We start from the raw sequence: 17,414 nt of genomic DNA, 5'->3' as shown, positions 1-17,414 counted from the left end.
TATGCCAAAATGTTAACTCAATAAAAAGTTAAAAACCTTTCTTTTTTCCCCTTATGAAAGGGATACTGCTCTAGTGGCACTTGGGCAGTTGGGCCTAACTAACGTTCACAATAACTTCACATCATAGATTCATAAGGGCGTAGGCTGATGGTGCAAGGGAAGAGAATGAGCCACAGAGATTCTAGTGGAAGCCATGAAATTTCTTGGTCGGCTTCGGAAGTAGAGTAGAGAGAAGTAAATTTTGGGAGGGAATGATAGGTTCTGAGTCTTCTGACCTTTGGATAAATGTAAAAGAGAGAACAATGCTGATGGAGAGTGGGTTACAGGTAGGGGTGTGATTTGGATTGGAAAATCCGAATCCGACCGATTCCTATCCGAAAATTTTCAATTTTATTCCGAATCCGAAATTGCCGAATCCGAAAATGCCGAAATCCGAAAATTCCGAAAAAAATTGGATTGGAATTGGAATGTTTATGTAAATTCCGATTCCGATCCGAATTCCAATCCAAAAAATTCCGAAATGTTCCGAAGGCATTCCGATCCAATATTTCCAAAATTATGCCAATTTATTCCATATTATATATTTTATTATTTATTTAGTATGATACATATAACATATATTTTAAAAAAGATGACTAATACTATTAATATAAACATATGTACATTATAAATATATGTGTATCATAATAACATAAATGGTAAGTTGGTAACACAAACATGCACCCACATTTTCCGTACATGTAATTACTATTTTTTTTTTATTAGGGAGGGGAATTGAAGATATGGAGCAATTCTACAGTTATTCCAACTGAAATATCTCACTAATTGTAATTACTAATTACTAAATATAGCTTATTATTTTCAAAATTTCAAACATGATATATATATATATGTGAGTAACATGTATCTACTAATGACATTTATTCTAACAATGTTGGATGAGCTCCAAAGATTAATCCCCCACCTCTAAGATATGTGCTATTAAGCCTATTATACATTCATAGTGACATTTATTTCTCTTATATAATATGTATGTTATAATATATAATATATACCATTAAACATACACAATATATATCATACATAATTTATTTCTTAACATACATAATCTAGCAATGAAAAACTTGCTAAATTGCATCTTTCTTTTCTTTTTTTTTCCTTCTTTTCTAGATTTTTTTTATGGTAATGGTATGAGATGGTATGGTTCTAAATGTTATTTAAATTAATATTTTGAATTTTCTTTTTAAATTGGACATATATTTTAATTACATTTTAATATAAATATTGAAATGCATCATAATCTATTGTCTTTTAATTTTTGTTTGTTTGTTAATTTCATCATTATTCTAAAAAAAAAATCTAAACATGTTCTAAAAAATATTATGAAAATGTGAAAATTCCGATTTTTTATTCGAAAATTTCAAATTTTATCCGAAAGTTCCGAAAATGTTATATTCCGAAAAATTCCGAAAATTCCGAGAAATCTGAAAATTCCGAATCGGAATGAGATGTTGAAATTCCGATTTTTTGGAATGGAAATTGGAACATAAATTTCATTCCAAAATTTTTTGGATTGGAATTGGAACACTCTATTTCCGATCCGATCCGGCCGAAACACACCCCTAGTTACAGGTGTTACAGTCTTGCTCTGCACTTTGATTTGATAATGTTTTGGTTTAATATATCAATTTACGGCCTTTTAGTTTCGTAACCAAAGTCACGATACATGACTTATTAATATGTCGAAAAAAATAAAATTTATCTCACCAAAAAAAGAAAAAAATAACTGAGATAACAAAGTGAATGGCAAAGACAGTAGTCACAGGACTGATCAGTAGGGCTGTTAGACGCAGCTAATTAACAATCAATCAAGTACAAAAATTGGATTCAACTCATTCAAGTAAGTGTGGCTGATGATGCAGTTGCAGTTGAAGCAACCTTGATGAAGACATCCTCCAAAGTAGTATCACACACACCCCATGCAAACACTGTGAATCTTCTCTTTGCAAACTCCACTGTTTGGAATACATGTGCAATTCTGACCTCATTCTTGGGCAGCTCGAACTTCTGTGTCCCCGAGAGTCGGTATATCTTGTTGGCATTTGGTGACAGGTTCCGTACCATCTTCTCCACTTCTTCCTCATGATCCGAATGCGTTGTCATTGTGAAGATATACGATCCTCCATATCTCGCCTTCAGCTGCATCATGTCAATTGTCAAACCAACTTTATATTCAAGTGCTCTAAGCATATATATCGGATAAAATTGGACTTATTAATTTACCTCTTTTGGATTTCCTATGCACTGAATTCTGCCATCTACGAAAATTCCTAATCGATCACACAGGACCTCTGCCTCTTCCATGGAATGTGCTGCAGAAGATAAGCAAACAAGCAAGCTTTATGAGTGAAATTAATTAAAGAGGTAAATCATTGGGTGTGTGTGTGTGTGAGAGAGAGAGAGAGAGAGAGAGAGAGAGAACTGGTTAGGATGATTGCCCGGTCTTGTTTCGCAGACTTGACAACATTCCATAGATGGTTTCTTGAAGATGGATCAAGTCCAGTACTGGGCTCATCCATGTAAACAACCTACACAGAATTGAATTTCAAAAATATGCATTAAGTAACAAATCTAATTTTCTATATATATATATAGGAAAACACTCACATAGACAACATTAAGTAGTAGCTTTAACAGAGAGAGCACCAAGACATACCTTGGGATCCCCTATCAGTGAAATTGCCACACTAAGCCTTCTCTTCATACCTCCACTATACTTCCCAGCTTGTTTGTCAGCAATCCCACCATGAAATAGATTCACACTCTTCAAAGATTCTTCCACTGCCTAATTCAGCATCAGAATTGAGACAGGAAACAGGACAACAAATCAAACTTGTAGCTTATTCTATCAATGAAAATCTCAAATTCTCAATGTAAAAATAGTATATACATATTGACATACTTGTACTAAGGCAGAACCTTTGAGGTTCTTAAGTCTGCCATAAAATAGTAGATGCTCCCTTCCAGTCAGGTTTTCCCATAGTAGGCTAAAAAGTATACAAAAACCAAGGAATTCATAAGATTTAAAAAACTTAGAAGACACAACCCAAAAAAAAGGAGAAATTTTGCTTTCTAGACTTGTAAGACAAGAATTAATTCTAGCTTACTCATGCTGTGGACAAACACCCATGCTGGTATATATTTCATCCATTTGAGTCTGAATGTCCATACCGTGAACATATGCTGAGCCAGAGGTTGATTTTGTAAGACCAATCATCTGAGGAATTCGGTAAGAGGTTGATTAAGCATTAACTGACTAGTCATTAGAAATATATGTTTGAGCAAGTATATTTATGATGAACAAGGCTAGCAAGCAAGTTTTTAATGAACTTTTTCTGGCCTTTTCTCATCGTAATATATGATAATTAAAGATATAGAGAGTATAGTGTACTCACCATACTTATAAAAGAGGTCTTCCCTGCACCATTGGGGCCAAGAATACCAAAGCACTCCCCTGGAGGCAAAGCAAGAGACAACCCTTTCACTGCAAATTTCTCAGGGTTTCCATCTCTTCCTGGATACACCTTTTTGAGGTCGTTACAAATAATTGCATGACTTGTATCTTGTTCCAATAGCAAACTTTCAACCTTCTCGGTCTGGAAATTATGAATAAATGGAACCAGCATTATTTATGCATATATTTACTTTAGCTACATTTTCAGTGAGGTACTGAAACTTAAGAACTACTCATTTTGAATCATATAACACCAAGAATTAACAAACTAATCAGAGTGCTATGTTTCCACCTAAATGATCTTGCAAGTGATTATGTATAACAATTTGTAGCATCCCATGCAGTGCACCAGATGGTCTGTGTATTGATTGAGTGCATATATATAATACCCTCCAAATGTACTTTACTAGTGATGAAGAATGAGTATATAAGTTAGAGATATACAAGGAAAATTACCTCTTGACTAACATCAGGTTTCTCCATCTGAATAGAAACTTTAGATCCCTGCCTTTGCAAAGTAGGCATCCTACTCCTAAGAAGTTTCTTCTTCCTAAGGCCTTGCAAGAAACCTAAAGGATTTTTTCCAGATGATACAACTTGATCTGTGTAATATGCAATAAAAAGCATCGCAAACCACTCAATAACCATGATAATCAAGACCTCTCTCATCCCATTATGGCTATCACTAAAATTGCCCCATCGCATCCCATACGTCCCAACATCATTCCCTTCCTGGGCATATTGTCCAAACTCGTATAACCCACGATATAGAGAGAAGCCAGGATACAACTGGAGAAGAATGATCCAGCCTCCTACATACAAGGATGCAAAACATATATTAAGAGAGCAGAGAGGGAGGGGAAAACTACATAACAAGTTGTGTTGCATATATATATGAAGTTCTGAGGTGGGCTTCCTTGAAACACAACCCAGCCATTTTAATATAAGTTTTCAAGTACAGTAAACATTTCTTGTGGTAAGAAACAAAAGCAAATTAAGTGACAAATACTTCATTTCACAATTTATATTTCCACTTACTTGGGAATGACGTATCTGTGATGAAGGGTTGAAAAAGAAATGATCCTAAAAGCCCAGTTCCAAAGACCAAAGTGTAACCTATAACTGTTATCATCAAATTAATCATGACAAGCATGTAAATCATCTCATCTCATTAGATAAAAGTTAAAAATATATAACCCCTAGCTATCCTACTCTCAAATCAATAAACACAAGCAATATTCAACATCAAACCTGTACAAGTCTTGATGTTTGAAAACATTGCAGCTGCTAGAAAGGCCAGGGATATTTGCAAGTTTATGTAGATGAAGTAAAAAACAAATTGGATGTTGTAGTCATTTAGTGTGAAGATTTTTAACCCTGTATGGAAGTTAACTTCAACTTGTTAAAGCAAGCAACTCAAATTGAAGCCAGACTAGAACAGTTGTCAAGTAGTTATATAACTACCTATGAGCGAGCCAATTGTGATCAAACATAGCACGTAGATTGAAGATACTGTAAGAAAATAGGTATAGGAAATCATCCAATAGGGTCCATCACCAAGCCCATGCATTTTCATCATGATTCTCAGTTTCTGTTGTTTCTCATAAACCAGTGACTTCAATACAACCTACATCACATATAATTGGGAAAGAAAGAAAGAAAGAAAGAAAGAAAGGGAAACTTAATAGTTAATATAAATAATACTAATTAACACTAGTTCTAAGTAATTTGGATGAACAGTCTTACGTACCGGGAAAAGCAGTAAAATGATCCATGTAAAGAAGAGTGGACCAATCTCAGAGGTAAAATCCAACCCTTGTCCGGTTTCAGGCTTAGGCATTTCTTTGAGAAACTCAAACAGCATTTTTGTACCAGATCCTTTCAAAAATTGAAGGTAGGCACTGGATGCCTGTGAATAATTAATATAAAAGAATTAAAACTCTATCATATCCTGCCTGAATTAAGTTAATTAACAACAAATTTTTTTAAGTTATCAAACTATTTCAAATAATTTGTAAATGTCATAAAAAAGTTAACATGAGTCAAGCCGAATTAATTATAAAAAAAAAAAGATGATATATATATTAACCAGTAGCAGAAGGAAAACTCAACAAGCAAACAAGTTATACCAGATTCACTTGGCGTGGAAGCCGCAGCATAGTAGAATCTTCATTTCTTAAGCTTGAATTGTACCATATGCTCACATTAAAATTATCCCTATTTGAGTTTGAGAAATCATACGCTGCAAGAAATACACTGTAAGTATTGCCCAACATCTATATTCATCATATCAAACGATAAAGGCATATATATCATGTAGATTAACCTCCAATTATTTCGTTGATCTTCCCCTCTGAATTCCCCTTTCTGTAACCCTTATATAGCTCATTGTTCACCTCAGAAGAACTATTGCGCCACAAATGCAAACCATGAACACATCTAACATCTACATTCAAGACAAAAATTAGAGGAAAGGAAAAAGGTTTAGTATGTTGCACACAACAAAAATTGAAGGGTATGTACACAAATGATGAATATTTATACTCCATTTCACATCCACAATAACAATGCACGACAGTCTTCGATGCCATTGATCGTGCTGACTTCATATGTGGTCAATGCCATCAACGATTGTGGAATGTGTAACAATTTCAATGGTGTATTGCCTTCTCCTATTGAAAAGCTTTTACGTACCTAGCTCTAGTTCGCGGGCTGATATCTGAACCGGAACAGAGAATGTAGAGTTGGGCGAGCATTGGCGCTGCACATTATAGATGGGAAGACTTGCTGTGAAAGCAGGATCATAAAAGTTGGGCACTCTAGGCTTGGATACCGAACCCTGGACATTTAGAATTAATATTACTTGAAACAGTAATACTAGATGAAAATTCAAATTAAACAAAAAAGAAAAAAAACAGAGAAATGACAGCTTGCATACCATGAAATTATTGGCCACATATTGCAAAACACCAGAGGAATTCAGTGGGAAAGAATTCAAGAACATATTCCCAGCCAAACCTATCAAAATGTACAGATTAACCCAAAATAACTAAACATAATTAAACTGGAGAGAGAGAGAGAGAGGAATGTATATACTTTCTCCAAGAGAATAATTATTCCCAGTGACAAGTAGAGTTACAGGACAGGACCCAAATTTCCTGCATGATTCATCCGGCAAGTCTGTAAATGGAAGAAAGTCACTTCTCACTGCACGATGCTGAGCAGGTGGTATGTACGACAACGGAGGCCATTCTTGAGGCTTAGGAATGGGACAAAGGCTCATTTCATTGAAATCTATGTTGTTTGACCCACACTTATCTTTGGTTTTATCTGAATTCCCACTTTTTGTAGCTATTTGGAAAGTAGCAAGGAGAAAGCAGAAGAAAGCAGGTATTAAAACCAGCGTAATATTAGAGCACATATTTCGTTTCTGCAAAATGAACATAAGATCATAAACATCATCATCAGTCGTCCAACACTGAACTGTTTTCAAAGCTCAACAAATACTATCAACTAGGACAAAAAGTGTGAGAGATAGACCTGAAAAGTTAGGTTCTTTCTGAGCAAAGCATTGGACTGAGTCCAGAAGCTGGCATGGCGATGCGAACGATCAGCCATTGATGTCCAAAACCAGGGAATTCCTTTAACTTGACGCCCAAGGAACTTATGTTAAAGGAATTGAAGATAAGTTCAAAATACCTGTCACCACCCAAGATTCAGAACTAAGTTCAAATTTTTTAAAAAAGAGAATTGAAGTCAATTAAGTAATTTAACTGATACCACCTTTCTGTATGAATGAGGATTTTGAACAAACATTATATAATCTCAATAACCAATATCAATGACAAAGATGGTCTGGTATTCTGCTCTGCTTTTGCATGTGTACCAGATGGAATTCGGAATTCACCTTTACTGTTATGTATACATTTGGTGAGAGAAAGTAATTGCTTGTAATACTGAAGGACTGAATTATCTTTTTTTTTTTTTTTTTTTTTAAATTCTAAAAAATGACTGAAACGAAGTAACAGTCACCTTCACGCGTGGTATTAATTGTTGCCACCCTCATTTGGTGTGTTTTGGGTGTCAGTATCTCTTTTTGCTTAATTTAAGGAAGGTACAGAGGGAATAATATCCTTCAAGATATCGAAGGAGATAAAAGTTTCTTCTTTCATTTAATAGCCTAAACCTTTTTCCCTTATTTCTTCTTTTTTGGGTATGTAAAATGGTACTACGAAATTGAGTGGAATGTGATGAGCAAGAAGGTGGATTCAAATACAATTACCAACTAAAATGAACCAGAACAGTTGTCACAGTATGAGAGCCATATATATATGTAATTGAAAAACACCTTATTAAAATCAATCACCATTCTGTCATTTCCTTAAAATTATGCCAAAACAAAATTAGCATCTGAGTTCTACCACGTACCCCCACACGGCCACACGGCGTTTCCTTTTTTTTTTTTTGCCGCGTTTCCTTAATAAAATGAATATCCCATTAATTAATTAATTAATTAATTAATTTTTCACTTAATTTCACCAACATACACATTTTTCACAAAATTACGGAGAATATCCCGTTGTTGCCTGAAATAAGCTAAACCCGGTGGCAAATCCGTAAAATCCAACGGAAGCAAGAACCAATACAGTAATTTCAAACACCTCCTCGGCTCCTCCCTCCCGAAACTTGACGCGCAAAACCGGCCATCACTGTGAGTATAAAGTAACAAAACCTCCACACACACTCACTCTAACACTAAAACCAAAATTCAAATCCATACAAAACCTCAAGACAATGAACTTACAGAGCGGTTTTCCATTGCTATACCAGCAATTCAAGGCGTTGTTCAAGAAGAACCTCTTGCTTTCATGGCGGAACAAAAGAGCCACCTTTCTACAGCTCTTCTCCTCCTTCTTCTTCATCTTCCTCATCTTCATTATCCAGAAGGCCACCGAGGCTCAAAACGCGTCGTCCACGGCCAACAAGAGCGTCGCCGATCCTAAACCTCTGGTTTGGCTGCCGATCCCTCCATGCGAAGACAAATACTTAATTAAAAAGCCGTGCTTTGATTTCGTGTGGAGTGGTAGTGGAAGCACTAGGATTCGGAGCATTGTCGATGCTATCATGGCTAATAATCCTGGCAGGCCGATTCCGTCGACCAAGGTACGAAATCACTTGGATTATTGTGTGGTGTTTGGTTATCCAGAAAATGGAGGGAAAATAGGTTCTTGCTGTTGTTTTGTTTTTCTTTTTGCTCTGTTTCGTTTTACTTGTGAAAATGGTTGAAAACTGTATATTTACTAAGCCACGTCAGCAGTGTTGATTTTCTTACTTTGTTGAGGCATATAATTTGTTTGATTCATTTGTGCAGGTCAAATCGTTTACAACACCAGCTGAAGTAGATGAATGGCTGTATAGTAATCCTATGCATTGCCCAGGAGCTTTGCATTTTGTGGAAAAAAATGCGACTGTAATCAGTTATGGCATACAGACTAATTCTACTTATGTTGTGAAACGAGGGAAAGTTGAAGATCCCACATTCAAATTTCAAATTCCGCTTCAGATTGCTGCTGAGCGTGAAATTGCTAGGTCTCTAATTGGAGGTATTATGTTTTCTTTGAAAAAAGTTTTACTTGCCCTGTTACTACCTTGACCTTAGCACTCATGTAATGATTTGTTCAGATGCAAATTTTAGCTGGGTTGTTGCACTCAAGGAATTTGCACACCCTGCAGTGGAGATTTTCTCTGCGTTGGATTCTATGGGACCAACCTTTTTTCTTGCAACTGCCATGTTTGGTTTTGTGTTTCAGATGACATCTTTGATCACGGAGAAAGAACTAAAGCTTCGACAGGTAATTGCTTTAAGCATCTTTAAGTTAATGTATGGTTATGTGCAGTTAAATGGTTTTTCTTTTCGGCCTGGAGTTAAATGTGTTGAAGTATGGCTAGCTTTGTTGTCCCATTTGCAGAATTCATTAGTTATTTAGTGTTTTCTTTGATTTACCTTGCAGGCAATGACAATGATGGGCCTTTATGACACTGCATACTGGTTCTCATGGCTCACATGGGAGGGAATTATTACATTTCTCTCATCTCTTTTCATAGTTCTCTTCGGAATGATGTTTCAGTTTGATTTTTTCCTAAAGAACAGTTTTGTAGTCTTATACCTTGTCTTCTTTCTTTTCCAACTCAATATGGTAAGACTGTTTCTTGCTATTACTTTATTAACTTTATGCTTAGTCTTGCTGATTTCTTTTCTTTGGCATGCCTCTTCTTATTATCATAACCTCTCTAACATTTGATGCCAGATTGGTTTTGCCTTTATGTTGTCAGCCTTCATAAGCAAGTCATCTTCATCCACAACAGTCGGTTTCACCATATTTATTGTTGGCTTTATAACCCAGGCAAGATTCCCCAGTTCAAGATTTATAGATTAAGGGTTATAGGTTCAATTGTAATAACAGATTCCATTTTTTCATTGCAGATTGTTACAGGATTCGGGTTTCCCTATGCTAAAAGGTTCTCCAGTGCTGGTCAAAACATCTGGTCATTATTCCCACCTAACCTTCTTGCCAAAGCTCTACAGATACTCTCTGACGCAACATCCTCTCATAAAGCTATTGGGATTAGCTGGAGTAGAAGGGCAGAGTGTGCGCCAAATGATGACGATTGTGTTATAACAATTGTATGTGTTACATTGAACCTCAAATTCTAAACATTAACAAATAGTTTATAAGTCCTGATTATTTCAACACCTTTTATTATTAATGTTTTCATTTTCTCATAAAAAAATCATTAATATTCTCATTTGAACTTTGATAGAATGACATCTATGTATGGCTGGTGGCTACATTCTTCCTCTGGTTTATATTGGCTATCTACTTCGATAATATCATCCCAAATGTATCTGGTGTGAGAAAATCAGTGTTTTACTTTTTAAATCCAGGGTACTGGACAGGGAAAGGTGGAAACAGAGTGGAAGGTACATAAGACTGAATTTGAGTTAACTTGTTGGTTGGTACTTATGACTTATTGCGTTTTTGCTCTCTTTTCATAGAGGGCGGTATTTGTAGTTGCATAGGTTCAGTTCCACCACAGGAGCATATTACTCCAGATGATGAAGATGTCCTTGAAGAGGAGAACATTGTAAAGCAACAAACGAGGGAAGGCACAGTTGATCCAAACATTGCAGTTCAGATACGTGGCCTTGTCAAGACATATCCTGGGACCAGAAAAATTGGTTGCTGTAGTTGCAAGAGGACTTCACCTTACCATGCTCTCAAGGTAAAGAACCTTTTCTGACTTTTAGTTTTCAGAAAAAAATTGAGATTAAAGGGGCTTGCCTTTCCTTTTATGTAGTTCATCCGGAGGAAATCTTGTGAGATAATTTAATTATCTTATTTATTCAATGCATCTTCCTTTGTTTTTTACCTAGTTATGTATTATGAATTCTAGACTTAGGTTGGTCACTAGCTTATAAAATCCTCTAGCAGAATGTGATAAATGATGGGCGCAGTCATCCATCACTTAGCTGCTTAGAGGAATGTCCCTGTGAGCTTAATTTATTTGATATTTCATGATCAAGTTGTTTTACGCTGTTTCTTGTTTTTTATCAGTTTTCATTATAATGCTTTAGTCAAAAATTCTAATGCAAAGGCAGTGTATATGTTTCAGACTTTCAGGTTTTTTTTCTTAAATTGAAATAATATAGTAATAATTGGTTTATTTTGAATAACTTTCAGGGGCTATGGGTCAACTTTGCAAAGGATCAGTTATTTTGTCTACTTGGACCCAATGGAGCTGGGAAAACCACGGCAATCAATTGTTTAACTGGCATAACACCAGTGACTGGAGGAGACGGTAATAGGATCTTTTTTTTTTTGAGTTAATTTATCTAAAAATTGCTGGAATGATATCAATATGGAAATGACAAAATTGTAAACTGCCTTGTTAACAGCATTGATTTATGGATATTCTGCCCGAAGCTCTATTGGCATGGCAAATATTCGAAAAATTATAGGAGTTTGTCCGCAGGTAACCTTCTCTCTCTTTCGATATATATACACACACACACACACATGTATATATGAGCATGTGTACATGTGGTTGACCTGAATTTTTCAAGAATATATAAGTTACATATTGTTTACTGTGTTGCAACTACTCAAAAAAAATAAAATAAAAAAGACTTAACTTGTCTGTATATTGTCTCTATTTGTAGTTTGATATTCTTTGGGATGCATTGTCTGGGCAAGAACACCTCCACCTCTTCGCTGGTATTAAAGGCCTATCTCCAGCTTCAATAAAATCGGTATGTGCCACACTAACTTAGATAGGGTATTTCAGATGCTTTCTTGCTTCAAAATGTCTGAATTCTTGGTATAACCAATCATTCATTTTTGTTCCGATGCTCATGAGCTCAGACAAGAATGACTGTTTGGTTCAGTATAAGATATATGCTCCTCAAATGTAGGTTGCTAAGAAGTCATTGGCAGAGGTGAGACTCACTGAGGCTGCCAAAATGAGAGCTGGGAGTTATAGTGGAGGAATGAAACGTCGCCTAAGTGTTGCGATAGCCCTTATTGGTGATCCAAAGTTAGTTATCTTAGATGAACCGGTATGTAAATTAGAACTATTCCCTTTAGTAGTTCTTCTACTTGCTCTCTTTATTTAATTTAATTTATGATCTGCAGACAACTGGTATGGATCCAATAACGAGAAGGCATGTATGGGACATCATAGAGGATGCAAAGAAAGGGCGTGCAATTGTCCTAACCACTCACTCAATGGAAGAAGCTGACATTTTAAGTGACCGAATAGGGATAATGGCAAAGGGCAGGCTTCGTTGCATTGGAACTTCAATCAGGCTGAAGTCGCAGTTCGGGACTGGTTTTATTGCTAATGTGAGCTTCAGTGGAAGCATGAATAATGGACAAAGTGCCCCTAGTAGGGATGCAGTTACTACACCTCAGCATGAGGCTGTGAAGCAGTTCTTTAAATATGTGAGTTAATTTTGATTGATTTTAAATTTTTTTTACACTTGCAAAGGTTAATTTCTAACCAGGGAAACGTCTCGGCAGCATTTGGATGTTTTACCAAATGAAGAGAACAAAGAATTTCTGACTTTTGTTATTCCTCATGATCGAGAGGGGATTTTGACGGTAATCATTTCACTTTCTGCTTTTGTATTATGTCTCTTAAATCTTGTTCTTATGTAACAGTTTAAATCAATACATCTAATTATTCCATAAATGTAATTGTATAATGCTGCTCACGGTGTCATTATACATTATACATTGTGCATGTGTAATAAAGATTAGATGCTTATGTATTTCTCTCATGTCTTTTGAAATGCTTTGGACTGTTACAGCTCTGTCAATAAAATAGTATGAACCAGAGGTTCTTAACAAAGGAAGTCTCATGTACTAAGTTGATAATTTTCTACTGTTATTAATCCTCTGGATTTATTTATAACCCAATACAGAAATTCTTTGCGGAGCTTCAAGATAGAGAAAGTGAATTTGGTATAGCTGACATCCAACTTGGACTAACAACTCTTGAAGAAGTTTTCTTGAATATTGCAAGGCAGGCAGAGCTAGAAACTGCCACAGCTGAGGGGAGGTTGGTTACTCTCACTTTAACATCTGGAGCCTCAGTTCAGGTAAACATAATTTCTCTCTTTATATTCTTCCATAACAAGATAGATACAACGACAACAAATATATAGATTTGAGTTTTTATTGAGGATTGTGAGGGCCACTTGGTATTATAGTTCAATAATCTTAACCGTTGATCAACAATGATTTTGCAGATACCAGTAGGAGCTAGGTTTTTAGGGATTCCAGGAACAGAATGTACAGAGAATCCAAGAGGGATAATGGTAGAAGTTTTCTGGGAGCAAGATGATTCTGGTGCACTCTGCATATCTGGCCACTCACCTGAAACCCCAATACCTCCTAATGTTGAACTAATGCCTTCTTCCGTGGCATCTTCACGCAGAAATTCTTTAGGTCGGTCCCGACCAGTTCATGGAGTTGTGATTCAACCCCACCAAATCAGTAATACTAGTCCTCATTCACATTCATAGCACCACCGTTTAACTAGCACCACCATTGGAAGCAAGCATATAGCCAACGCTCTACTTCTATGTTGGTTGGTCCTTCAAGTTTTCCTGTAATGCCCAAAAGTTTCGATTTCTGATAACAAGATTGTGACGACCATTTGTCCATTACGTACTCTACTCATGTTGACCAATCCAACTGCCAAGTTTATGAATTGCACATAGGAGAGTCGGATTAAGCAGACACATCATCTCCACACACATATACGGGGTAGCTTTGGCTTTTAGTAATTACGATTTAATCATACTTACACATACTTGAACAAATTTTAAATTATGATTAAAATTTAAACTTCATTTTTAGTAAAAGTCGTGTCCTCTAGGAAGATGGGTTGAATTACTTGCAATTAATTCAAAACTTTAAAATTTCAGCTACCTAACAAGTCTACATATCGAATTAATGAAGCACCACATACCAATATCACTCTCGAATTCTCGATTCCAATTCATCTATTTGTGCGAGTACAATATCATTTACCTATGGCATTGACATATGAAAATGAAATATGGAATCGTCAATAGAGACTAGACTGTATGACCACCGAAACTAGGGAACACATAAGTACTACTGGGAAAAAAAAATTCTGTGATTCTTTTGCGAGTTGACCAACCATTGCATGCTGATTTGACTTGCCCAATAAAAGAAAGATGACCTGATCTGCAAGACTGCACTCAAAGCAAAAGCTAGCATTTCTAAAACTACATGAAACAATCAAGATTTATATGACATTGCTATACTCCTATACATACCCTAACAAACGATTTATATATCTGAATTAATCGATATGTGCGTTAATTTTGAGCTAAATATTCCACAATGTCACAAAAGCAAAGATGGCTGTACAAAACATTAATTAATTATGTTCCAGTGGTTTGAAATATCAGTGAACACCAAAACAGCTACACTTACGAAAAAGTAAAACCCAAAAAACAGTTAAGAAAATATAGATCTGATATATATATATATATATGTCGACCTAGTCACAATACATGTTTGGAATAGATCTGAAAGTTTTAAGTAATTAGAAGATATAAACCATATGTAAAGCGCATCAGTAGACTTAGTACAGCAGCAAGGCAAGGACTTTCTGAAAGAGCAAGAAAAGCATGAAAGTAGAACATATAAATAAGAAACAAGGGGAATATTAAGTATATAGGTATAGAGCTCCCTTCAATCCAAACAAAGATGTAACACAGGTAATGCAGCTCCTGCGATATGCAAGCCACAAGCCTATCAGATAGCCTCTTTTGATGTGATAGGGCTGTGGGATCCATAGCTCAGCAGCTCGATCCACCCAGCAACACCCTCTTTTGGACTTCAAGGAGCTCCACTCCATAAAACCCTAATACCACTCACTACTCAAAACTTTGTCAAAAGTCAAACCGATCCTTCCCACCCAGCTAAAAGGCAAACCGAGATCCAGCCTTTTATCTGCAAATCTGCAGCTATCGGTTTAATATATAGCAAACTGATCGAGCTGTAGATCCCATCATAACCCACAGCCTAAAAAAATGAAAAATAAAAAAGCAAGAGAAAGAAGAAAATGTTGAAACACTTGGTACTACATCAACCAGAAGTCGTCTAAATTGAAAACCCAGCTGTTTTTAACTGAATATCACATGCATCGACCGATCTCAAAGATCCATGAGGACCTTGGTGTTCAACCAAGCCCTATAAAAGAGCCATGGAGAGCATTAACCCATGTACCTGAAGTCTAAACCTACCCATTCAACTAAATAAAGGGATATGTAGCTAGCTTCCACAGTATACATACCCCAACCAATTACCTCTAATGCCCTTCAAAGTTCAAACCAACTGGCCAAAGATGGCCTTTGATTCCTAGCTAAGGTTGATATTAGATGGGCAAGTTTTATAGTGGTTTTGGATAACAAACAAATAATGGTGGGAAATGATGGGTCGGTAGGCAAAGCCTGTAGTTTTCCAGCACCTACCTATAGCTATCAACAAAGTCTCGGGAACCGGCTCCTAAGATTCCCTGAGATTAAAGCTAGCTATCACGTGCCTTGTTTCCCACGGTATTCACTGCTCGATCTGCTCAATTTATCGTTGCTTAATTTTGACTACCTACAGTGCACTACATATGACATGCCAATATGCCATTAATAAAATCTTGAAAAGGCACCACTACCCAAACCATTCCCACAAGTATTCCGTTGTTCAATGCATTGATTATTGCCATTTTGAATTGCTTTTTAGAAAGACAAAAAAAGGTTTCGGTGAGTGCTACCGACACGTGGCAGCGATGTAGGGAAAAGACAAAAATTCGGAGGTGAATGAGTGGTAGTTGTTGAATTAAGATTTCCATTTTGATTAGACAAAAGCGACGTCGATGTGACAATACAGCTCAGGCATGTAGGACCAGCTGCGACGTGCGCACGTTATCTCTGATGCGTGTTCTTCGCTCTGCTTGCGCTCCATTCCTGTTAACGTGCGCAGTGGGTGCGTATTGGGTTTTGAACTTTTTAAACTTATTTCCTAACAAGATGCTCTTTCACCCATTCTGATTCTGCCACGTCACCATACAGAGGTGAGAACGTTAATTTGATGGACGGTAGACGATAGGCGATCGATCCAGATGGCAAGAGGGTCGACTATAAATTTGGTATGGTTAAGGCACGGGAGCGTAACCTCGAAATCTAGGGCTAGATCTCAAATAGTACGGTCGTGATTATGTTTACCTGTCTGTCCTCATATTTTGGTCTCTTTCGCCTCTAGCATTTTCTTTTTTCTTTATTTTATTTTTCTTCAGTCTTGGGCTGTTGTTTTTAATATGAGCTTTCTGAATGGGCTGGTCCGTTCTTACTTGGTGATAGCCTGATAGGTGTGGCTAGATACGTGGGCCAAGCAAAGATTGGGTTTAGTTCGGTGAAGTCAGAGATGGACTGGGCCAACCCAAGAATGCAGACAAGTCCTATTGTAGAGAGGCTTTTCATTAAACCCGGTCTAAATCCACCACCCTCAGCTAATGAGTTCACCACTCTAACATATTTTGTCTAATTTTTTTTTTTCTTTCTATTTTACCCTTTCTTGCAAACTGAAGATGAAATCACCAACACTCATTCGGTAGTTATCTACCGAAGCCTTTATCAATGTTAAGTAGATAAGTACTGAATAATTCGTCAAAATTTGGTAAATACTTGTAAAATGATCATTCGGTAGTTATTTACCGAAATTTCCACTAATGTTTGACAAGTAACTACCAAATAATCCACTAAAGTTTGACATATACTTGTAGAATGATCATTCAATAGTTATTTATCGAAAGGTAAAACTAAAATTTTTAAAATAAGGTGATAAACTCAGCAGTTGAGGGTGATGAATTTAGCCTGAGCCTTTTCATTATAAAGAGTTAAAGACTATAGAGATATTTACATGTGAATTAGTAAAGACATAAATAAATTATGGAAATCCTTCTCTCCCACATAAGACAATTAAGGTTTGTTCTTCTTTTCACTTGCAATACAATTAAGATGTATGATTTGATAGTAAAGCACTTTATCCTTACATCACGTTAAGATTTCATCTCTTACTCTTCTTTTGTTTTTCAATCAAAATGATGACAACTTCATTAATCATAAGCACCAGTCACAACAAATTTATTCAAGATACATTTTCATAAGCACTGTTGGACCCTCATCTAACCAATAAAACAAGCATCTTGTATGGTAACAAGCTATCAACTCACCACTACTCAAACAATCATTGATTTGTCCTTTGGAGAAATGTAAAATCAATATTTGGAGAAATATAAAATCACT

At 36.2% G+C, this 17,414-nt stretch overlaps 2 protein-coding genes across 2 annotated transcripts; one reads left to right on the top strand and one right to left on the bottom strand.

The window, feature by feature from the left end:
- Positions 1-1,896: 1,896 nt before the first annotated feature.
- On the bottom strand, positions 1,897-7,132 carry LOC147275291 (ABC transporter A family member 7-like). Its single transcript, XM_086256413.1, has 18 exons — positions 7,055-7,132; positions 6,611-6,944; positions 6,453-6,532; positions 6,209-6,353; positions 5,841-5,960; positions 5,644-5,756; positions 5,265-5,423; positions 4,979-5,141; positions 4,766-4,891; positions 4,553-4,636; positions 3,971-4,326; positions 3,456-3,656; positions 3,168-3,277; positions 2,963-3,047; positions 2,717-2,845; positions 2,483-2,588; positions 2,284-2,372; positions 1,897-2,199 (listed from the first exon to the last, which is right to left on the bottom strand). The coding sequence occupies exons 1-18, from the start codon at positions 7,130-7,132 to the stop codon at positions 1,897-1,899; spliced, it is 2,781 nt and encodes a 926-aa protein (XP_086112539.1).
- Positions 7,133-8,308: 1,176 nt separating this feature from the next.
- Positions 8,309-15,464, top strand: LOC147275290 (ABC transporter A family member 2-like). Its single transcript, XM_086256301.1, has 16 exons — positions 8,309-8,677; positions 8,886-9,117; positions 9,197-9,366; positions 9,526-9,711; positions 9,823-9,918; positions 9,999-10,199; positions 10,337-10,496; positions 10,572-10,798; positions 11,257-11,374; positions 11,472-11,548; positions 11,736-11,825; positions 11,988-12,131; positions 12,208-12,516; positions 12,595-12,675; positions 12,999-13,175; positions 13,326-15,464. Exons 1-16 carry the CDS (start codon positions 8,309-8,311, stop codon positions 13,599-13,601), a joined length of 2,913 nt encoding a protein of 970 aa, XP_086112427.1. The 3' UTR covers positions 13,602-15,464.
- Positions 15,465-17,414: the final 1,950 nt, after the last annotated feature.

The sequence above is a fragment of the Dryas octopetala genome, chromosome 9 (assembly GCF_963921425.1).
Source record: "Dryas octopetala chromosome 9, drDryOcto1.1, whole genome shotgun sequence".
Taxonomy (NCBI): Eukaryota; Viridiplantae; Streptophyta; class Magnoliopsida; order Rosales; family Rosaceae; genus Dryas; species Dryas octopetala.
Note: the sequence above shows the minus strand (reverse complement) of the source record. Positions and strands in the feature narration are given on the sequence as shown.